At 44.3% G+C, this 24,722-nt stretch overlaps 1 protein-coding gene across 1 annotated transcript in view; it reads left to right on the top strand.

Annotated features, from left to right (window-relative positions):
• The window catches only part of CFAP77 (cilia and flagella associated protein 77), a 62,587-nt gene that overhangs the window by 11,058 nt on the left and 26,807 nt on the right, over nucleotides 1-24,722 (top strand). Inside the window, exons 2-3 of the mRNA XM_050981142.1 lie at nucleotides 21,573-21,672; nucleotides 22,183-22,405. Of these exons, the coding sequence (XP_050837099.1) occupies nucleotides 21,573-21,672; nucleotides 22,183-22,405 (323 nt within the window). The remainder of the gene's footprint in view (nucleotides 1-21,572; nucleotides 21,673-22,182; nucleotides 22,406-24,722) is intronic.

Raw genomic sequence — 24,722 nt, 5'->3', positions numbered from 1 at the left:
AGCTGCCTGGGCTGGACAGTGATGAACAATTAGAGGTTGCAGGACCCAGGTGGAATGAAGATTCCACAGTTAAATATTCAGGTCAGGGAAAGTAGGCCACAGATCTAAATGGTGAATCCTAATAATCCTAATGGAATCCTAATAGCCCAAGCAGAGTCATGGAGGAGGACATTTTGTGCAGCTCACATCTTAAGAAATGTGATGTTTTCCTGTGTGAGAGATCTTGGGCTGCACCAAATCCCTGACTGCAATGTGGGGACTCCAACTTGTTTGAAAATAAACCCGAGCACTGCAGTGGGGTCACTCACACCTCTGTGGGTGTGGGGGAGAGCAAATGAGCTCTTCTGGACATGCACCCTGGACTGCACTGCCAGCTGTGGAAACTGCTGGCTGGAAATGCTGGCTGAGGGTTTCTTAAAAGAGCAGACCCACTGGGCTAATTCCTACAAAAATGTGAAATTCAGCAAGCGATAACTGGAAAAATTTCCTTTCCATTAAATGTGGGCTCTCACTTTGTTTTCTTCCTAAACTCTCAAAATCCTCTTTTCTAAAACACTCCCCCAGCCTCCTCCAGTTGGGGTCTCCTTGTTCACCCCCCTCCTGCAAGGCTGTCAGCATCCCACAGTCCCTTTAATTTAGGAATTTAACAAGTAATTCTAAATTGGGATGCTGGAAAACCTGTGATCATATCTACCATGTCTAGCCCATCAGATGTGGTTCTGTGCTTTCTCTGCCCTGAAAACAAAGGGGAAGAGAGTTGAACACATGGTATCCTCAACTAGAAAGGACTTTGCTGTAAGAGGATATTGAGTTGTTTTGTAAAGCCCAATATTACGCTTGAATTATGCCTGAATCAGGAGAAAGGACATTGTTAAAGAGCCCTAAACATTGACCACAGTGGATCTTCTTTCTTCCAAGCCCTTCAGCAGTGTTGTTTTTGGCTGGTAATGATTTGGTATTGTATTTATAAGCCGTCAGGGTAATCCAGAGAGCAGCAGGAGGGGCAGTTGCCTTAAATAAAGCTTTACAATGCTGCTAATTAAAATGATCCTTCCTCTCCCTGTGATGACTAATGAGACAGAAAGAAGAACCAGGGAGGGTTAATGAAAATGTTGCCGTTAGATTCCCTATTTTTAATTGGTCTTTGTAATGTTTTAATCTTCTTTATGGTGTGGGGGTGGAAATGGAGAAATTTTCTTTCAACCTTTCTTGCACTGTGCAGCACGTGGCATTTGAAACGTCCAGTTCTAGCTTTATATTAGGAGTTTGTAACCACAGCTCTGAAGCAGAGCGTAGCCTTGAGATGGAAGAAGCAATTTCAGACTTAACTGAGACCAGAAAGAAGAAATGTGAAAGCTGGTTTTAAGCTCAAGCTTCCAAAGCTCCAAGGGAGCATTCGTACCCTGAGGACTGGGGCTAAGATCTATTGTGAAGGATTGGCACTGATGCTCAATAGTATTTACAGCTTTAGGTCATGATGCTCTGTTAAATGCAATATTTATCCCATGAGCATGTCACAGTTCACCTCAGATGTCAAGAATTCAATTAATATTCTATTTAATAGAACACACCATGACCTAACCTTTTAATACTCTTAGTGCGTCTGAGCCCTCCTTATTAGTGTCACTTTCCAACTTTCCTTCTCAGCTGATGCATCTCACAACAACTGGGATGGGGAAATTGGGAGCAGGGGGAGAGAGGAAGAGATTTAAATTACTTTTGGACCTCACTGTGAGGATTCAGCAGCTTTATCCTCTGTAAGACCTGGCTCCCAGGGGTTTAGCACACCCTGCTTTCTCCATTTTCAAAGGTTCTGCAGGTTCCAACTTTCTGTAGATTCAAACCCACAAAAGGCACTGCCAAATTTTTCATGGTTTGAGCTGATCCAGTTTCAAACAGCATTGCCCCTGCCTCACATCACATTATCGAGCTGGGGATCAGGGGAAAGCATTCATGTGAGCAACACCTGCAGGATTCAATCTTTGGCTTCAGATTTTGCCTGTGTGCTGTGGGGTGGGTTATAAATACTCCAGGACTGGGAGATCAGCACTGCAGAGATTTCCCTGCATTGCATCTGGAAACTGTCTCAGGAGGTGAGATCCCTTGGATGCACCATTTTACAGATCAGAATAGAAAACTGGAGGGCTCCTTCAATGAGCAAACAGTGCAGCCCAGTTCCAATGTTTGTGGTGGAAATCAGAGCCTCAGACCCAGCTTTTGCCATCCTTGTGTCACCTCTAATGAGCTACCAGCAGAAAGCCATAAAAACCAGTAAATTGTGTGTTTCAGATCATATGAATTAGAAGACAGGCTCAGTAATCTGGTGGGATTTATAGCAAGCTTTTTTAAAGAATAGAATTAATTTTAAAAACTCCTAATTAGAATCTGCTACAGGCTGAGAGACCTGCGTGACACATTAGAGATGGAAAGAGCTTGAAAGCAAATAAGTGTTTTAAATGACTCTGTGTTGTTGTAGCCTTTACATTTGGAGAAGAATTAAACAGCAAAGTGTTTTTTGAAGGCAGCACTTGCCTGCCTTGAGGCAGGAGGGCAGGATGGGTTTAGCACAGAGAACACCTGGGAGGGGGCCATGCTATTACCACCCCTGTGATTTCAGCAAGATTTGTTGGGAAGATCAACCAATAAATACAGAGCCTGTACTGCAGCTCCTTAGAGTGGGAGGAAGAACAGACATTGTGCCAGATATTTTCATGCAACTATATTCATTATTTATGCAGAAGAAGAGATATTTCAGGAAAACAGAACTGAACTATGAGTGACAAGGTATCTTTCCAGAGCATAGGGTGCAGGAAAATTGCACTGGGGTTGACAGCTTTTTAATGTAGAGTCTCTATTTCACTGAATTACTGCATGTTGGCATTTCAAAAGTACAAGATGACCTATTTATTAGCTGTGAATCAAACAGAAATTACATGCTAGAAAATAAAAAAGTTGTATGTTTCTTCCAGCTGGTAAGATGCTTATCCTACAGAAATAATATATACAGAGAGGAAAACCTGGAAACAAAGGATCATCAATCACAAGGCACTAAATTTAACATTGTAGAACCTGTATTTGTCATATAATATTGCAATCATATGTGCTTGTTCCCTTACATGTGATGTAATATTAAATGTATGTGTGTCATAATACTTTAAAATTTCACTAGCCCTGATCTGCTTGGTTCCTATCACCCTCTTCCCTTTTGGAGAGGGAATAGTGGCTTGGAAACTTGCCTTTAACAGTACCATGCTTTAAATGGGCAGTGCCAGAACCTCAGGAGGAAGGTAACCAGCTACCAAACTAAACACTAGAAACTGCCAGGCCATGCAGATGGAACATTTCCCTTTGGAAGGAGCAAAAGTGGGAGGAAAAGCTGACAAAAGAGCCCAAGTAGTGGCCATGCACTTTGCTAGAGGCAGATACCACAGCTGAAGGAAATACCAACAGCATGTTTTTTTAGAGTGGAAATTTAGCTTTCCCTGGGAAGTTTGATACCTTGGATCTGAACAAAGGGCCAGAAAACAAAAGCTACAATTGTTGGATTTGCCAACTGACACTCAAATGAAGGTGGAACAAATTCCTGCCTTCTCAACCCTCGTGATCTTACATAAACAATTAGATAAAGTTGCAGGAGCAAAAATGTCCAAGCACAAATCTGGAGCATTGTCAAATGTAGCTTTCTGAGTGTATTTCATGTACCTTTTAGCTCAGAAAGGAAATAACTTTGTATACTTCCATTTTTCACTCCAAGTATCACCATCAATATGAAGAGTAAACACTGCTTAGGAAAGTCCAGATGAATTTGTATCACGTATGCAGTGGCTGTATTTTTAAAAATAATTAAAGTGAAAACCACAAATTGGCTGTAGGAAGAAGGTTGCTGCCAGGTTTCTTCTCAATCTTGGCAGTTTTGTGCCCAAACCCATTCTGGAGTAGCAGCTTCCAAAACCAGGGCTCTATTATACCCCAGCCACTATGGCCAAGAGCACCAAACCCATCCTGACCTTGCAGTAACCATGTCCTGAAGAGGGCAATTGAGCAATAACCTCCCAAAACAATTATAATTTCTGCTAATCCATCCATGTGGCATGAAAGGGGAGGGCAGCATTAAAAACTGCTGCTCCAGAAAGAAATGAAGAGAAGGAAAAATAGAACAAAAATTCCTCTTGACCCATTAGCAGAGGCACGTGGTGAACTTGATCAAGACACCTTTGGTTCTGCCATTTTGCCCTTCTGGGAATTAAAACAATCTTAAATTCAAATCAGTTTTGTAATTGATCAGCACCACTTGGATATATCTATTTATATATCTATTTATATATCTATATCTATCTATCTATCTATCTATCTATCTATCTATCTATCTATCTATATATATATATATATATATATATATATAAAAATAAATGTAATTTTCAGGCTTACCACTACAGTGCCTGCTTCCTCACAATAGCTGGATTAAGCATATTTTTAAATACATGCTGATCCAGGTACATTTGCAATAGAAGCAGGGCAGTTATTTCAGCTTTGCAAATTCATTCCAAGTGAACACATAAGATCTTGGGGGAGAAAAAAAAAATCTATACATTAGAAACATTTAATTGACCACTTGATGTTATCCCAGTCCCTCTGTGTTGAATCCTGAATGGTAAAACTTAACATGACTCTTTTTTTGCTTGAATTATCCTCCTGCTCTTGCATATATACAAGCTACGTGCTCTAATGCAAGACCCATCCATTTGTCTTAGTAATTTATCTCATTTCCTTTGGAATGGTGTCCCTCAGTGGCTCAGAGAAAGTGGAGCGGTTGTTTTAATAGATTTGAGTTTTATCTGCCTCTCTATTTGCAGCAGGGCATAATAATAATAAATTATGATACTAATAAGTAGGTTGTGCAGAATGGACTACAGTGGTACCACTTCCCTCCCCCTCCAAAAAAGTAATTTATGGGTACATTCTTGTGACTTTAGGGGTGTAATAAATTATCAGGGTTCGTTTTTCCATCCAATTTGAGGCAGTGCAGCTGTGTTTTGCAAGCAATAAACTCTCTTGTTGTATTTCTTAGCTAAGCACTGAAAAACACGGTGTGATTTTTTTTCCCTCCCTTCCCAATTATTGTTGCAACGCCTGGTAGCTTCTCTGTAGTTAAGGGTTTGCCAGTGCTTCTCTTATAAACCTCAATTTTCAGGGGCCTATAACTTTGCTCTTTTAAATCATAGAGGGCTAGAACTTGGTGTACATCTCTGTCAATCTGGGTGCTTTTTTTCACGGAGAAAAAGGCAATTTTTTTAAGGAGTCCAGACCTCAAAATCTGAGCCATGAGTGGAAGTCAGAGACACATGAATGTGAGTAGCTGGAAATGCTTGGATGCCTTTTCAGCTCCTGAAAAACCTGGGATCCCTCTTATTTTGGGCACATCCTGGGGCAATATTTGGATCTTAATTACATTTCTGACAATGTGCAAGAAGGGTAACACCATGTGCCACTTCCCTGCTGGGGGTTTGGGGATCAAGGACGAGTTAGCCACTCACAGGAGCTGCCTCCTTAAAGGTGATGCCCTGCTGTTGAGTGCTGCCCCAGGGTTCAGGATGCTGAAAATACAGAGGGACTAAAGGAAACTGCAGCAATTCACCCTTCCCAAGCAGCCTCGTGCAGCCTCAGCCAACTGTATCGACCAAAATATTGTCAGAGGGTCTCTGCATTCAAGGAGAGGTTAAGAGTCTGCCTGGGCCTGGTTCCCATCCCCATTCCTGCCCTCTTTGCATTCAGCCTGACACAACCAAGGGTCAAAGAAGGAAGGAAGAAAATGAGAATATACAACACCAGCACCAGGACTGCCCAGTGCCTGCAGCAACCTCAGAGACCCAGGGCTGGGAAGAGCAGCCAGGGAAGGGTGCATTCCTCCCCCCTCTGCAAAACCTCACTGGATGGGGCAAAAACCCACCTGATTTTCTAACACTGCTTTGTCAGGTGCAATTCTACCCTGCACAGCCTCTGCTCTGCATCAAGGAGCCAAATACCTCCTAACACAAGGGAGTACAAATGATTTTGGGTTTCCAGGGTGCTCTTGGAGGGGGCATCATGGCAGGGAGGGAGCAGCTCTGAGCCCCTTTGTGCAGGCTGCTCCTCCAGCTGCTCATCTTAGGCTGCACAGCTCTGCCAGACTAATGCTGCTGCTAAAGCTGCCTTCTACGTGATCAGCAATTAAGCTGTGAAGTCAGCCTCTTAATATTATGTTAACATAGTTCAGTATATTAAATGTAAAACAAGTCATAATTTTTAAAGGTACCTCGGCTTACTGAGTTTAAATGAAGGCAGCAGTAGGACTATCACAGCCATATGCAAATCACCTGCATTTTAAAGCTAACAATAGATTTTGCTTTATTGTTTTGGCATTTAACGAGTGGGAAAATAATAAATTAAGCCACATGGGGAATCCCTGGTGCTTTTACAAACTGAAGCAGTGCCCATTTGGTGAGAGAACATTCCCCATCTTTCTCCCTAGCTGCATTTCTCTTAACCCACCACCTTATTAAAGCTTATAGGGCAAAATTCTCTTCTCATATTCCTCTGGCAGCTCTTAGTCCACATTCAGCTCTCCCTGCCTTCCCAGCTGTCTTCCATCCTGCCAGCTCACTCTGCAGACAGGAAACAGAAGAAGAGTAAAGACTGGCTGGGCCTTAGGGAGTCAGAAGAGAGATTTTGTCATAGTTTTAGGATGGTTACAATAGCTATTAGAGCATGGATGATTTTTCTACCTGTGGTAATAGGGGATGCAGCTACCAGACCAAGGTCCGTGGGAGAGGCAGCTGCATCAGGCTCTGGTCAGCAGAGCAATGGAACCATGCAGGATCCCAAACGGGGCCTCTGCAGCTGCCTGGTGTGACCACCATGGCTCTCTGGAGCTGTGGGGCTCCTTGGGGCAGCACAGCCAAAGGAAGGAAGGAGTTGAATGTTTTAACAAGATGGCCTCTCTTGTTTGAAGCATTTTAAAACATGTTTTTAGAAAACTAATTGTATTTTCATTTTAACTCGCCCAGCTCTTACTGATGAAAGCCCTGAGCCAAAAGTTGGGCTCAGCCATGAGGGTCACAGAATTACAGAATATCTCAGGGTGGAAGAGACCCATCAGATGGTTTGAATGGGCAGGTGCTGATCTTTCCAGTGGCAATGTTTACCTCTATGATCAACAGTGAGACATGGAGCTGAAAGCAGATCTTGTCATGGATGCCATCCTGGATGTGTCTTCTCCAGGCCATGTGTTTTACAAAGTCACCAAAATGAAAAGGCAGTATTTGATTGCCCCCCTCAGCTCCTCTGTGAGAACCAGCACAGCCCTTTCTTGTGCAGAGCAGTTCACCACATGCTTGTTTCCTGTGTCAGCTGTGAGAAGGATCAATTATGCACATCCATGAACATCCCCTGCACCTGCATTCCCCCAGGAACCCTTTACCAACACCAAAGGATGGAGCAGAAATCAGGAACCAAGACAAAGCAGGCAGCCTAAAGTGAACAGAGCACTGCAGCATTAACTGGCAACAGAAAATTGCCAGGCAGAGTGAAAATTATAACAGGAAGACAGAAAAATGCTTTGAATGGAAACCAACAAACCTCAGAGAAGTTTGGGATGTGCCTGGGGATAATTCTTCAGCTTCCCTCTCATGGCTCTGTACAATCTCTTAGAAAAGCCCCTGTGGTCTTGCCACACAGGTCTGTTTTCTGTCAAATCTTCTGTTTGTCCTACTCAGTGCACTTCACCAGAGGTGTGTAAGGTTTGCTCTCACATCCACTCCACGTGGGGAGATGGGAGGCAGAAGGTTTGTGCAGCCCTGGGAATCTATGAAGCACTCCACAAGGATTATGGTTATTTTCATAATAATTCTCCACCCCTGCCTACGTTTGAAGTCAGGGATGTCTGGTGCTGAACCAGACAAGCAGAACACACACAAAAGCCCAATTAGCTCTGTATCACTAAAGCTCTCACAAACACTAATGCATTCATCATTGTAGAACTAAGAGATGAGCATTGGGCTGTGCTCCTGGCTCAGTTCAGTCGGGTTTTAACTTGACTGATGCTGAGAGTTCTGTGATGAATCTCCTCCATTCACCTCCACTGTGCAGGAGAGGAAACAGAGACAAAGGTAGAGCACCCCAGTGGCCACCCTGACCTCAGTCCACGTTTCCTTTGTAAAAACTGACCAAGGAACAAGCACATCCTAGGCTCAGGTCCAGAGGAGCATCAATCCTCCATGCAAGGCTTTCTGTTACCCCGACAGAAAATCTGGATGTTGCTTAAAATCATGGAAAGTCTAAATAAGACATGAGAATAGACAGGGAAAGGCTAAACAGCAAAATAAGTGTTTAGTTCTGTAAGAGATGCAGAAGCACACAAAAGCAAGCTGGCTCTAGGTAGAGCTTTTCAGAATACTTGAACATGTCTTTAAAAAAATGGATTAAAATACAGATTCCCCCTATTATTTTTCAATAACAGAAGTGCAGCACAGAACAACTCAGTAGTGCCACAAACTACTTTTTCATTCCTGTTTTTGTTTCATGCTTCAATATCTTCTTCCAGCTGCTCATGTCTCCTTTTTTCCTTCTCCTCACTTTGATCTATTAGTTTTCCCCAGAAATGGGGTTTATAAATCATTGTAATGCAGCCCTGGGAAAGACGGTGCTTAGTGCAGGGAGAAATACATTGCAGCTAACAGCCACGGCAGGGAGGAAAACTCTCACCTCGGAGAGGGGCTTTGGCGACAGGTTACGGATGGCTCTGGGTTATTTTATGGCTGCATTCCTGCCATCAGGGGCAGGGCCACAGGGAGCGCTGCCCGCACCCCTCCGCTATATTTCAAGCTTCCTTCTGCAGGCAAAAACAAACTGCCCAGGGGCTCACGAGGGAAAGGGAGAGAGGAAAAAATTGCTGAAAGAAAGGGAGGGGAGGCAGGACAGGTGGGGATGGATGGATGGGTTCCTGCTTTTGCACCATCGCTTTTTTTTTTTTTTTTTTTTTTTTTTTTTTTTAACAAAAAGAGACATTTGTGTCTCTTGCACCCTGAAAAGATGTTAATTTCGTGCAGGTGCCATCCATTGGCAGCAGTGGCAGGATCCAGCTCGCCCAGGAACATTTCCACCCCTTTGTGTCAAGGTTTTTGTGTTCCCATTTTGTACTCAGGCAACTTCCCAGGACAAGGCCGAACCCACGGGAGCCACCCCTCCAGTGCTTCCCCACTTTGATCCCCATGAGAGCAAATGCAGTGCTGGTTTTGTTGTTCAGAAGTCTTTTTGTACTGGAAATACAAGGACTGAGCTTCTCTCCCCAGTCAGGATTTGGAAAGTTGGCTATTGTTATTAAAAATATCATCTAGAATGGGAAGCTGGGAGCAGTGCAAGGCTGGGCACCAGATCACAGGGGGATCTCAAAACAGCCTTTCTAAGCCAAACTGGTGGAAGGGCTGTTTTAGTGTTTGTGGCACAACACTGGGGCCAACCTGGGCCAACAGACATCCCCTGAGTCTCCTCCTGGGAGTAGGAGTGAGTTCTAAATGCAGAAAACCCAACATCATCACACAGCCAGAGAGGCAAACCTTGGTCAGCAGAGGTTTATGTACTTATCTCCTGCCCTGGAGTGCAGCATGGATTAGGGGAACCCATTGCCAGCCCTATTTAATTAGGGAGGAAATCATCATAAATTCCTGAGAGCAGCACAGTCACACGCAAGCTACAGGCACTTTGAAGCACTTGCTGTGTTTTTAGGATCACCAGCTCCTAATAAGACCACCCCAGGCAGACACACCATCCTTTAGTTCCTAAAGCACACAAAAGAGACACCATGCTGGAATCTTACCTCTATCTTTAACAAAGCATTACCCCCTCCTCACCCTCTTCCCCATAATTGCCTTGTTATTGTCATTGGTGCCATTGTTCATTGGCTCGGCCCTAGAGAGGCCCGAGGGAGCAGTTCTGCCTTAGCTAAACCAATATCTCCTGCAATAACCCCCTGCAGTTTCCCCTTTGCTATCCCATGTTGAATAAATCCTCCATCTCTGTTTGCTGAATGATCATAAAGATATGATTGAAGTTTGAGATTTATGGTTTCCTTCCAATGGAGCAGCAGCTCCAATAATGCCAGAGCCTGTTTGCTGGCTGTTTTCTGACAGGATACACAGAAAGAGAGATTTGTAAGAGCAAAAACAAGAATGCAGAGGTTAGAGGCAGGTATTTTCTAGCCATGCAGTGCACACATATGTAGTGGGGTTGGACTCACACACACTCTGCCAGAGCATCCTCTGCCCAAGGACCTCGCTGTGCTTCCCAAGCACCCTGCCAGGCAGGGTGTGCACACAATATTTCACTCTAACAGCAAATCTGTCTCCAGCAGCCTCACAAGGGAGCCACAAGAATTGGTTGCTGGGTAAAGGAGGATCCTAACTAAAGATCTCACTCAGCTGTACAAAAACTGAAGTGGTTGCTGAAGGCTGGCAGAGGGCTCCATGTTAAGGTGGTTCTTACTGTCAGCCTCAGGCTCCACATGCCATGAGCTCCCTCAAGCTGTGTTCATGTAATCCTCTGGATGCCCAGGATGCTCCTTGGGCATCATTTTACTGTCAGCCTCAGGCTCCACATGCCATGAGTTCCCTCAGAGCTGTGCTCATGCAATCCTCTGGATGCCTGGGATGCTCTTTGGGGAGTGCACAGAAACCTTCTGGCTCCTATGGGAGAACATCCCAGATGTTTCCTCTGATCAAAGCATCAACACCCAAAAAAAACCCCACCAGAGGGGCACTGCACTTACAGAGAAAGGCAGCTGCCCCCTGAGGACACCCAGCCTTGCACCTCCCTGCTCCTCCTGGGGAATTCATGCAGGATTGTGACCTTGGGATAATGATCACCTTCCCCAGTGCTGTTGTCTTGGCCTGAGTGTCCTCCTTTCCCTTCAGCCCACCCCAGCAGCATTTAGTGAAGCCATCTCCATTATACAGCTGGAATTGCACAGCATGGGGCACATTGCTATTCAGATTCAGGTCAATATTGGTTTTTTAATGAATAAACCACCTCAAAGCTGCAGTGAAAACAAAGTTTGTGACTTTGGTGTCAAAAATCTGAACAGAACATCCAAAACACCTTCCCTCAGCCTTGTGGCCGCAGCACATTTGCTTTTCCCTGATTCACAGCCATTTATGCTCATTCCCACTTCAACAAAAACCTATAAAACTCTTACAGCATGATGCAGTCCTAAATTAAATGCACTTTAACATTGCTATATAACAAGGGAGTCTTAGCTCTTTTAAATTAATGCATGCAGCTGAGAAGGGGACCTTTCCTGGAAAATTTATTCCCCTTTATTTGGAGAAAACCCCACCTCGTTCCACCTTCTCTGAGAGCAAAGATGATTTTGTGTGTTATAATGAGGAATTTGTAATAATGAGAGCATTGTGTGTTGCAGTAACCACGAAGCCAACAACAGAAGACTTCTGTGAGCAGCAGTGTTTGTGTGATGTATGGTAATATTTTTCCTCAGTGCATTACAAAAGAAAAAAGCAAGATAAAAATATCTTCCATTTTCTCCCTAATTTGTAGTTTTCTGGTGTTAGCAAGGCTTATAAGACACATGCTCCCAATTAGCTGCTCCTCTTAATTTAAATGCTTCATAAATTATCTCCTGCGCTTGTGGATTATCACTTCATAATGCGAGTTAGCATTTAAATAAATAGCTGCGATGTAGGAAATTAGAGAGGTTTACAGTCTGAGGCAGCAGCATAATGAAGGAAAATACCACAGCAGCTGAACTGAGGTTGGGAGGGATATGATGAGGCAAAGATTTTTTTTTTCCAACCCCTTTTTACCTTTTAGCAACCAAATTTGGACTGCAGCAGGGAGAATATGGGTCAGAACTCCAGCAGAGCAGGAGCCTTTTGTAATGGCTGAACACGAAGGGAACATGGAGAATTTTTCAGCATGTAAAATGTCTGATTTAGCAAATATGATGCAATTAGGAAGTGACTTTTTCAAGCCAACTCTTGGTTGCCTCAGAAGGTTGCCCCTTTGAAAGCAATTGGGCTGCTCATGTATGTCATACCTGAGCAGTACCCAACCCCTCATGTTCTATCCTTAAAAAAAAAAAAAAATGGGACTGAAGAGAAAAACAGCAGAACAAAGCAGAGCTGGAATTGTATTGAGAAAATTTGGTGGGGAAAGCAATGAGGGAGTCAGATGTAGAATTATGGGGAATTTTAGAAATATATATACAGAGAGAGAGTGAAGAAAGCAATAATTTATAAGCCCCATAACTTTTGCATGTTTTCAGCACCATTAATAAGATCAGCCTATAGATAATGAGAGTTTTAAAGCATTGGCAGCAACTCCCCATTGCTACTTCAGTCCAGTTTCACAATTATTGCCCTAAATGTAGAAAAATAAGAAGACAGGACAGGGAAAAGCCTCATGACAGCTCCTTGGAGGATTAAGTCTCTCTCCAGTGCTTGCTGGTCTTGCTTTTGGTGTCACTGCTGCTTTTTCTGCCACAGGAGAAAACTCTGGGCAGGAGTGAACCCTGTTTGACTGGCACTGATCCTCAGGAGCTGAAAACAGGCACCAGTGGGCTCAGGACCTGTTGGTGTTTGCCTTGCAGAGCACCCAAGGTTGAGCACTGCAGCTCTGGCAAGCTCAGCTCTCACAGCTCCCTGCTTGCTCACACACACAAAATGTCAAAATCATGGATATATTTTTTCAAAAACACTGGAAAATCATAGAAGCTTTGACAGCCTTGACCAAAGTCCAGCCTTAGGCAGGAGTAAAGTTATTAGTTCCCTTATTTCCTGGAGAAAGCCTGACACATTAGGATTTCACAGCAGCTGGCTGTAAGTGTAATGGGCAGGGTGTGATTTTGCTCCCTGGGTTTTGCAGTTACATTTCAGCAGGTTGAATACATTTTGCTGTAGGACAGAGCAAATGATTTGGGCAGGTTCTTGCATCAGCACAAGGCCCTCGGTGCTTAATGGGAGTTGTGCCCAACTGACAGCACGATTGGAGTGTCTGCTGTATTTAATATTCTTCAAGAGCAGGGTCAAATTGTCTCATCATTTACATCCCTACAACCCTGCTGATCCCAGGGGAACTGCACTTCCTCTGAACTCCACAGGAATGAACATGGGCAACTGGACTGAAATCTGCTGGAAGAAGATTTCTGCCTGGACCCCTCAGGATTCAGGTGGAGTCTGCAGCTGCTGCTTCCAGACACAGCTCACCCTGCAGAGAGTTCAAGTCAGCACAGCAGGAGCCTTGTTTCATCCCATAATTTTCTATTCCAACACGTAGTGTTTAGAAAGTCAAAAAGGGACTGATCCCACTCCAACCAACATCTGAAAGTTTACAGCTCTTCATCTCTCCAAGTGTGCAGGTGCTAAGAGAAAGGCTCTGGGGGCCAAACTGTACCTGTGCTCAGCCCTGAAGTGGCTCTGTCCTCTGGGGCATATTTGCATCTCTGTTATCACTTTGTCTTCTGAACCAGGCAGGAATGGCCACAGGTGCTCCTGGATTATTCTGTGCCTGAGCCTGATAAGCCTCAATTTCTCTGGACTAGGAGCACACAGAATGCAGCTCTCCTATCCCAGCTGCAAGGGCTCTTCAGGTCTAAGAAAAACCTGGCACAAGTCTTGAATTCTGAATGCAGTCCTGGAAGCCCCAGGACTGGATTCCTTCAGGGAGATGGTGCCACTTTTTTTACAGAATCACCTTTTCTTCCTAAAGGGAGTTTTAAATAATAAAATTGGAAGCTGCAGCACATCTTTCCAACTGATCTACTAATCATATTTCTTCAAATTTTATATCCCTGACCCTTGTAAAGGGATTGCAAGGAAGGCATTTTTTAAGCTGCATTTTAATAAGTCAATATGAAAGCTCAAAATTATTTAAAGCTTCTTAAATAGGATTATATTTGATTTCTTGTGGGAATAGTGAGGGATAGTCTAGTAAAGACGTTCTGTCCTGCTGAGGTTTTATTACATTAAAGAAAAAGCATCCTTTTTTAACAGCAAAAACTTTATCTATTCTCTAATGAAAATGGAGATTATTCTGTACATGAGGTGACTGAAGTTGGTAAGTTCCTGCATCTTTGATCAGAGATTAGAGTTTCTCCTTGAGTGAAAGCGGAGAGATTCCTGAACCAGAGGTTCTCCTGAATTTAACAAGTTGTCTCCTCATCTAAAATATTTGAATTTTCTTCTAGGAGGTACCACAAGTGTATTGACTTCAGACAAATTCTGCTGTGAAATAACAGGTAGCTCTCAAGGCAGCCAGTATCTCATTTGCAGCCAGGGATTTAATTTGGCCTAAGAATCAGAGGTCTGTGTTGCTGGAGAACTATTTTACTATATAGGAAATGTCATATCCAGTCTGCTCTGAAAGGCCCACAGTCAAATTCTCACTTGAATTCAACTCCTTTAATGTCAGTGTGACTTATATGGAGGCTATACTGGCAGCACTTAGCTTAGTTTGTTCTATTGCACCCTTATAAAAGCAGGGGAGTAAAATAAAAACTACCTGCATGAAGTTGAAGCAGCAGCAGGGAGTTACATGGTGTAAGCAGCAGCTTCACTGAGCTGAGTTGCTCTGGACATAATCTGGGCCAACATCTGGTCTTGAGAACATAAAGGGATTTTTCTTGAAGTAGCAGATGGGGAGGTTCAAAGAACAGATATTATTAAGGATGAAGCACAAAGAAAAGGTCATAAGTGCTGAAAGGGGACTGAATTAAAAAAAAAAAAAAAAACAAAAAACCCAAACCAAACCAAAAAGAAAGCCATTGTCCATTCTCTTTAACAATTAGAGAATGTTCTCTTACTCTCAAGTAGCCCATACCCCTCTCTCAACCAAACCTCAGTGTCCTCACTGAAGCCAGGCTTTGAGCAACAGCATTCCCTGGCAGAATTTGACTTCAGGGTTTGCAGCACAGCAGGTGTCTCCAGGGCTGTGATTCTCTGGGAAATGACAGCCCCACTACACCCTTTTCAGATCCTCTCTGGCCACACTTTTCTCAGGGAACTCAACAGCAAAGATAGTAAAATTCCTCTTTTTTTACCAAGCTGCGGGATGCTATTCTGCCCACATTATACCTTGAGCTCCCAAATCTGCTGCCACATCAAAGACAGAATTATTTTCCTGTTTTTCCCACAGTGATCTGTTCATTCATGCCTCCATATTCCCACTGATGTTGCTTGTAGGAAGAACAGGGACTCAGAAAGGTCCTTCTCCATCCAGCTGTTCCAGGACCACCCCATGCTGTCCCAAACCTCCCTGCCACTGTTCCTACATGTCCTCAAATCTATCCCAGCCCCAGTCTCTCTTTTAGAGGTGAATGATGGTTGTAGCTCAAGAAAAATCTGGCCCAGGTAAGACCTCACTCAGCAGCAGCTGTAACCTGCACATCCATTTAGGCTGAATAACCCATCCCTCCTGCCAAGGGCTTTGTCTTCTGACTACAGCCCACGTTTCTTCCTCAGGACTGAGAACAGGCAAGGGCTGATGTGAACTTCACAAGCTGTGACACCCTCTACAGAAACACATGTGCTTCTTTGACCTTCAGCGCTGGCACAAAAACCTTACACAGACACAAATTTATCTGAAAGTCAGGAGCAGGTTTAATAGAGCAGGAGAAGATCGTTTTCAATATTTCCATCTCAATTACAGTCAAACACCTCGGTGAGTCTCAGCCTTTGGGGCTGTACCTGGCCTGGCTGCTCCCAGCGTGGAGACTGTCGGCAGAATCAGCAGAAATAGCACAACTGGGCAAGGTGTTGGTGATTTATCAATGCTGAAGTAATTCATCCTGACACCGAGGAGCTGAGGAGGAGCTCAGGGTCCAGCAGGTGCCCCCAAAGACCTGAGAGTTATACAGTGCCACACATCCACAGTGGCAGAGCTGGGAGCTGACTCCTAAGCAAAAAACATCCCTTTTTTTTTTGGCAGAGCTGGGAGCTGACTCCTTAGCAAAAAAAATCTTTTTTTTTTTTGTTTTTTTTAAAGCCATTTTCAAACAGAAAGAAGCACTCTCATTTCAGAGAATTACAGTTTTAACAGTTGCAATGCCGTGCTGCTAAAATTGTCCTTCCAACAGCATTTTATCTGCTAACTCCATAAACACCGAGTAATATTCAGAGTTCCAGAATTTTGGGGTAAACAGGATTTTTCAATGGTAAACTAGATGGTGAATACACCCATGAAGATTGTGTACACAAATACTTTCATATCTGCCTGGCCCTTTAAAACCAAAATGATAGAGTTCATTTGCATTTAGATCTCTTTGGCTCCTTCTTTTCATCTAAAGACAAATCCTCACAAAGGCTGCTTAATTAGACCAAATTAGATTTCCACCTAGTGGCTTGTCATTCATTAGAAAACGCTGTTCTTTTTTCAGTTTTGGTAATTATAAGCTGGTCTCGCAGTGTTCACTTCAGGTTCAAAGTCTGACTTGCATTCATGATTTTGTGCAGATGAGAGGGAAATTATCCAGTGGCATCAAGTCTGCCCATTTTACAAGTTGGATAAAGATCATCACTGGAGTCTTTTATGTAATGGGGTATACTCTTTCTTAAGTCTTTAATGATTAATTGTAATAGCATATCTCATGGCAATTTTCAAGACTAAAAGCTAAGTGCAAACAGTTGGAAAGTGCAGTGAGTGTATCAGACAGTGGGTGCTTCCTGGACTGGGGTTTCTGTGTCTGACTCTGTGTGTGGCCCTTGCTTGTTGGTGTTCCGGCCTTTTTGGGAGCAAGAAAATGGCAAGAGGCTGGTGCCAGGGGCTGTGTAGGGAGAACCTGGGCTGGAAGGGCTGCCTGCCTTCTCTCATTGTCCTCTCTAAGCCAGGGAGGGGGACAGCTCTGCTGCTGCCCTTACACAAAACACGGCTTCTAGAGGGGAAAATGGCTCAAATCCACACCTGACACTCAAAGGTTGGTGTCTAATAAGGCTGGAGCTCCTAGGGCAGGTCAGTCAGGAGCACAGGTTAGTGGGGATTGCACTTGTGGATGTACTCTGGGTTAGCAGTGTGGCTGATCTGTCTGGAGTACATGTAATGAAAGGAGTTAAACCCACAGCAAGACCCTTGAGCTTTGCCATTTCTGACTCCAAGGGCAGCAGTTTGCCCAACCATCACCCTTTTCTCTGGAAAGAGAAAGATTCTTACACTGCTACAGAAGGATGATTCAGTCTCACTTTCTTCTCTCCCCAGTCCAAACTCCGTTCCCTTTGCTGTCCTGCATGGGCACACTGATTCCCTGCCTCAGTTTCCCCTTTATTACAGAATATTAATGCTCAGTGTCATGCTTTGAAGCTTAATAAATCAGGGACAGATCTTGTGGTCGTCCATCAAGCAAAACTTCCTTTGGCTTTGACCTTTAATGCTTATGAAAAGCTTCGAAGACAACTGCCAACTTATTATTAATAATCTTCTTGGGAGTGGAAGTTACAAGCAGTTGGCACCAGGCAGCCCAGCAACCACCAGCCCCTGCTAGGATTTCTTCTGCACAAACAAACCCAGATTTTTCAGGTGTGTTTTTATAACAACATCCTTGTTTTATTTTCTCACACACACAAAAAAAAAAAAAGGTAAGTTTTTCCTTCCACCTTTAAAAAAAAAATCTCATCAAATTTGCCTTTCTCAAAACACTGAACATTCCCTTTCTCATCTACCTAAACCTGATGTTGAGTTACTGTCCCCCAGAGGCTTTCAGTAGCTCAGTTCTGATGTATCCCTGCACTTTGTAGCTCACTGCCTTCTTAGAGTGTAATCAAACATCAAGCTAAGTAGCAAATAAATCTCCCGATCTCATAAGCTGCACAGCAAGATCATGTAAATGCAAATGAAGGGCTTGATTTCAAGCTGTCGTGGGGGGAAGGAGGGAAAAATGCTGGGCCTTGTCACTGCAATCACTTCACTCTGCAAGTGCAGTAAATCTGCAATAATAATAGTAATGGCAGCGTGACGGGAGGCTTTACTGTACAAGGGGGTGTAATGAAAAGGGGAACAGAAGGTAGGAAGGAGGCAGGGCCTGGCAGGCTGAAAATGCACCAGCACAGAGTTTGCAGGTGTCCACAGGGCAGAGGCAGAGAGGAGGGGATGGGGCAGCCCTGGCTGAGTCAGAGCACAGAGGATTCAGGGATTTGCCCAGCATCCTCTCCCAGGGAAAGGCTGTAGAGGCAGGGATTAAAACTCCCCATCTCAGTCTCTTTCTGTACCTCTCTGTGTGGAGGGGTCTCCCAGCTCTCTCAGTCGTCTTCAGAAAATTGATGCAATGTGTGTTGCTGGGCTGTGAACACCAGGGGACACAAATAAGTCTTGCAACAAAACCTGGAATCCTTAAAGATTTTGCACTCCCTTAAACCTTTGCAATGCCTCCACCTCTAGAAACAGACCCCTTTCAGAGCTTTCCTCTTCCTCCACAGCAAACATTTTCCAACACTTAAATACAAATCCAGGGCTGCAGAAATCAGAAACTCCTGGCAAAGGCTCAGGATAACTCAGTACCCCAACAGCACTCACTTTTCAGCCAGCCAAGGAATCCCCACTGATCAAACACCCCAAGCATTGCACCATGACCAGTGGGAGCACGGCACCCTCCAAACCCAGCCCAGACACATCTGGTTCCACCAGGGAAATTATCATGTCCAAGGGGGAAGGATGCATCAGCCAAGCCCTTAAGGACAGTTTGAGAGAGCAAACAAAGCCTCAGCACTCATCTCTCATAGCCCTGAGAGGTGTTGATCTCTGCTGGGTGCTCTGGGAATGCTTCAGGATAAGGTCTAGAGCTGTCTTTTCCAAACTGGCTGGATAAACAGCATTTAGGATGCTGGATTTTCCTCACTGAGGTCGTAAAGGGAGAAAACTTGCAGAAGGTACCCAGAGAAAATTAGGACCGCCTGGGATGCAGAGAGAGATGGTTTTAATTAGAGCCAAGAGGTGGGAAATAAGGCAGAGAAATGACATCTTAATGAGGTTTAATGAAGTTGTCTGCTGATGGGCACAGCTGTCAGACAGATCTGTATTCCAGCCAAGCAGCTTTGTGACAGGCTAAGCCTGAACACAGGGAACAGTGCTGGAACTGGGGGAGAAAGGGGAAAAAAAAGACCTTCTGCATCAACTTTGGCTCAGTTTCCCCACTGCTTTCTGACAGAGCACACCTATAATGCCTCAGGACAAACAAATGAAACCAGCCCATGAGCTGGAAACAGCATTTTGCTCATTTATGAATAAGAAAGGCTGTAATTGTGGATTACACTGAGCAGCATTCATTCCTGCTACATCCTTCCCCTTCTTTGCTTTTGTAAGTAAAAAATGTTGGCAGGCAACCAGAGTCCTCTGAGTTCGCTGGTTTTTCTTCAGGCACAGATTCTCTCCATGTTCAACATATTGGACCAGGTTTTTCTTTTAATTAATTATCCAGCACCTTCAGCTTTATTTATTCAGTGCAAAGTGACTGTAAAATGCCACCTGATCATAAAAGGAAACAGCATGCACTCATTTTGTGATGGAGTAAACACCCAACTGTGTTAACTTCAGGTGCTCTGCAGAAGGGACTCTTTAAATCCTGTAATTTCAGGGCTCTGCACTCGAGGGTCTGGAAGCAGCTTTGCCACAGGTTACAAACCTTTCTCCTTGCCCTGCAGTTTCTCAGTGATTTTTCTCTCATCTGACACACCTTTGTCACCTCAGCAGATTTCTGACCTCACTTCCCTGATCCCAGAACGTGATCCCAGGAAAAAGCCTTTTCTCCTGCATCTGAGGAACATTCCACCTTGCACACCAGTGACAACCACCCTAAAACCAGCTGTAAATGCAGGAGGAGCAGATCAGCAATGGAAGCTCCTTTATCCCAGCTGGCAGCTCTTTGCACGAGCTCCCTGCACACACAGAGTGCACACAGGGTTTGTCACTGCCACTGCAGCCCTGGTGGCACTAAAACCCCTCTCAGTCCCCTCGTGCTTGGGGTGGACAGGGGACAGTCCCTCCCTGTGCTCGAGGCTCACAGGAGGGATGTGGGGAAATGCAGCCGTGCTTGCATCACGATGGCTTTTAGAAAGGGCTGCTTGCAACAAAGGAGCTGCAGTTTCACACAGGGCAGGTCTCTAAAACTCATTTTCTGGGGAATTTGTGCTCCTGAGAGCAGTGGAAATGCCACATCTCCTTTAGAGAGTGAAGTGTAAAAGCTGGAGGAATTACAGGCACATTTTAGAGACCTCAGCAGAGAGCCCTCTGGAGGGGTGCCTGTTCTGGACAGGGGTTATCAACCCTCACTCTCCAGGCAAAACTGGCTCAGTGGGAGCTTTGCCTGAGCTGAGGGTGATGCAGAAGAGCACACTGGAAAGCAGCCACCCTGCTGCAGTGTACAGGGGAGCCATGGCTGCTCTGAGGCCCTGGCCAGGGTTTGCACTGTGCTGACTGGGAGTAAAAGGAAAATTTTGGGGTGGATCATGCTCCTACACAAGCAGCTCCTGTGAGCTGGGTCCCTTATCAGCCTGCTCAGCCTGAGCCTGCCATGGTGGCCAGCTGGAGGTGGTTCCTTTGCTGCTTCTTTTTCACTGTGTCTCTGCAGAAAGGGCTGTGTTTGATTCAGCAGCTCCTGACCCAGAGTGTGATAATGGCCATCTCAATGTCAGTGTTCAGCCAGGAGAAGCACCAGAGTGGTATTTCAGCACTTTCATTCTCCCAACAAGACCTGCCAACACCTACAACAGCCCAGCTCTCCTAACACCCTTCCCATGGAAAATAACCTGTCCCAAAGCACCCACATCCTGCCCTCAGGGCTCCTGGGACTCTGCTCCAGCTTTGCCTGTGCCAGGCTCTCTCCCCTTCCCTCCCTTTCAAGCAGCAATGAGGTTTCAAGACTCATCCTGCACCAGGGAGATGGGAAGGTGGAGACAAAAGGGTGAGGGGAGGTCAGTTAATCCCACAGACACCCCAAGGCTGGGACACACATGAGCTGAGAAAGAGTTCATTTGAAAATTAAATAGAAATGATGTTATTGAGCTGAAGGGTTTTTTCTGTGCTATAAAACCCAGGCTCTGCTCTCCCTTCTTCATCCCCCTTCTCCTCCTCCTCCAGCATCCCTGTGTCTTGATTATTCCCAGGCAGGAGCAGCCATGTGATTGTGCCTGGGGAAGTGTGTCAGTTTTTTGGGGGGATGCACAACTTGGAAATGAAATAACTCAAAGTAAAGTTAAGACTAGCTGCAAATACCACAGCTGAGCATCCCTACCAAAGGAGAGATTAACCAAACAAGACTTCAAGTCCATATCTATTGAGTCAGGATCCTTATTTCCAGCAAGGCTAGGTCTCTTTATAACTCAAAACCTAACTTGTGTGAAATTCAGCATCCTTTAGGCTTCAGCTCCTTTTTACACTGTGGCACTCACCTGTACAGTGGGATTCAAGCCCTTGCCAAATGGACACTCCTGGTATTTGTGGCTGTGTTCCACTACAAACTTCTGTTTTCAGGGGCTTTATCTTACCAGAAAAGATCTTTATGCTTCTCTATTAATGCTCTATATGCTTCTCTATTCCTTTTTCTGCAGCCAGAACTTGGAAAGCCCATGAGAAACTGCTACTCCCTGCCAGGCCCTGATTTTACCTATGGGATGTACATGCACAAGAGAGATGGAGGAGTCCCTGAAGGTAGGGCACTGCCCCTCAACCACAGACCTGCAACAAAATCCCAATGCTAGTAGGAAGTCTCCTCTCCTTCCCACAGCTCTTCAATAGTTTTCATCAAGCTAGAAGTGCAGAACTCCAGCATTTACTCACTTTTATTAATACCACACCAATTGCTTGGTGACCAGCAAAGATTCTCTGTCACACTGGAACCTTCCAGTGGCTCACACAGAGCCCAAGCAGGGAGGATGCACCTGCAATAGGTGATGCACCTGGGCACTGTCATAACTTTGTCAGGGCTCCTGCTTTGTGCTCTCAGGAACAATTCCCAGTAAAATCAGCCATCCTGGGCAAGCCAGGGTAGAGAGTGAGAAGACATCCAATTCAGATGGGATGTGGGATGCAGTGGGATGGGCTATGAGGCTCACAAAAGGAACCTTAGCTCCACAAGACCCCCATGCAGGGCGCACACACATCAATCAGCTTTCCCAAAAGGTTCTGAGATGCCTCCTCTTTGTCTCCATTTCCTTCCAGCCATCGGCCACTGGGACTCAGTGAAGGCCAAGGCCCACCCCAGGAAGAGGGCCATGCCCCGGGATTTCGTGGCCATGGGCCGTGGAGCTGTGGATGAAGGCTGCACCACAGCCAGGGACTTTGCTCTGTACTATGGCTACATGGACATCCGCTGCAAGGACAAGGACATCCTCAGACATGGGGGCAAGGCACCCCCAGGCATGACCTTTGGCAAGCCACCACGGTAAGGGCCCTCCTCAGGATGAAATGATCCCTTCCTGCCTGTTGGTTTTTTTGGGTTTGGATTGAAGGTATTTGAGACAGTAATTTGTGTTTGGATTTAATGTCAATTGTCTATTTTAATTTTATATTTATTATTTATTTTCTATTTTATCATTTATAATTGTTTTTAAGTGTTTTAAAATTCTTTATTTTATATTTTATTTTTAATATTTAATTTAAAATTTTTATTTTTTTTTATTACTAAACTAGTTTTATTATTGTGAGTTTAGCAGCTTTTTATTAGAAGGCACAAAATGGCCAACAATTTTTTGTTACAAGGTTTTTTAACACTAAACTATCTAATTGAGAACTGACACTTAGATTATTTTTTTTAACTCAATAACTGATTTCAAAGAGTTTGCTATGTGGACTTTTTTGATTAATTACAAAATGCTACTTAAACTTATGAAGAAGAAGAAGGAAGCAGAAGCACAAAGAAGAAACTTTGTGCTTTCTATTTTGCTTTTATCTCCAACATACTAAAAATTTCAAAACCTTAATTTTTCACTAAGTGGTACACTTACAGTGCTCTTCATAATTTTTTTCCACACTTTTGTGGATTCTAGTCTGTATTGACATCTAGGAAACTTTTTCTATGAATGAGGGTGAAAGTTAGCGCTCCTTTGGGGGTCAGGGCACCCCAGAGCAGAGAAATATTCCTGGTGCTCTGGGTTTCCATGAGCTACCCTCACACCCACATCCTCCCACCCACATCCCTCCCCAATCTCAGCTACCACAGTCCCCAAAAGAGAAGCTGGGGACTGAACCTGGATGTGCTGAGTCACAGCATCACATCCATGTCTGGTGACACTCTGATATGTGGTCTCCTCCAGCCAGGTTTCATAAGCTCTTGGAGATCTATTTCACACCCAAGATAGCTCAGCTGCCTTAGAAGGCATAAAATCAGCAGGATGGCTTCTATGGTAGTGTTGAAACAGAAAGGTTTTAATGAAAAGCAAAATAACAAAACTCTTTACAGAGAAAACCTGAGCCAGGTGCAAGAGATCCTTCTCCCAGTACCCACCTCACAAAAGTGATTAGTTCCTTTGTTCTCTTCCTTTTCTAGTAAATTGCTCAGGCAGGACTTTTTGGCTCCTGTCCACTTGTCTCTCGTTAAGTAGGTGAACTCCTCCAGATCCTATGAGGTAGCTTTTTACCTAATTGAGGAGAGAAACTTCTGGGCTTTTATCCTTTTTTAAGGAGACAAAGGAGAGTTGTGTCACTCCGTCAACAGGGGGCACATTCCTACAACACTCCTGTCAGAAAATCAACTACCTGAATCTAACACACATGCCACAACACAGTCTCATTTCACCTGGGGTATCATGGCCTTGAAGCCTCTTAAAAATATCTTCAATGCCAACCCTTTAATCTAAAAGAATATGAAGAGCTGACAGCCAGAAAATTGTCATCCCGGGGAGAGAAAAACAGAGCAACATCATTTCTACCTGTCTGCCCTGGTGGAAATACTCTGGTGGAGTTAAAGATCAGTTTAAGTTCTTTATCCTACTCTCTCCCACTTAGTTCATTGCTCTGCATAGGGCAGAAATTGGGAATGGAGCAGGACAGAGGCAAAGAATCTTCTCCCTGCCAGTGCAACTCCAGCACAAACCAGTGCTCAAAGCCTCTCCAAGTCCTGCTACTGCTGGAGCCCAGGAGGGTTTCTTGCTCTGTGCAGGTCTGGAGCAGACATTAGGTTTTATTTTAAGAGCCAGATAATAATCACTACCAGAAAAATAACAGCTACAAATTCTAGAGAAAAGACATGATGAACGGCACCGTGTATTTTACATGATAGTAAATGGGCTTTGCATATGCAAATTGAATGGATTTTAAAATGGTATTTAATGACAATTTTCGTAGCAGACATTAACATTAATTGCATCAAAATGAAAATGTAGCATTAGCTTGCTGTTAGCTGCAAATGCCCCAGCTATAAAGCTTTATCTTTATCAGTATCAGCCCTCATCCATGTGACAGGGCTGCTCTGCAAATTGCAGGCAAAAGGGCTTTTATGTTGCAAAAGTATCCCCCAATGCAGGCCAAAATCAACATCAATTTTGCTTTATTTCTTCATAAACGGAGGTTAAATGGCTGCCTGTAAGAAGCCCAGGCATGCTTCAAAAGTTTTAAGGAAAATCTGCAGACCCCACAACAGCAGAAATAGTGAGAAAGGGCTTTTAATTGAAAGTTATTATTGTACAACTTGCCTGCTCCTTAATAGCTACCTTTTATGCAGACTGATTGTATTTATCCCTTTACTTTAAAAGCATGTTATA

Source organism: Serinus canaria, chromosome 17 (genome assembly GCF_022539315.1).
Source record: "Serinus canaria isolate serCan28SL12 chromosome 17, serCan2020, whole genome shotgun sequence".
Classification (NCBI taxonomy): domain Eukaryota; kingdom Metazoa; phylum Chordata; class Aves; order Passeriformes; family Fringillidae; genus Serinus; species Serinus canaria.
This window is presented reverse-complemented; position numbering and strand designations above follow the sequence as displayed.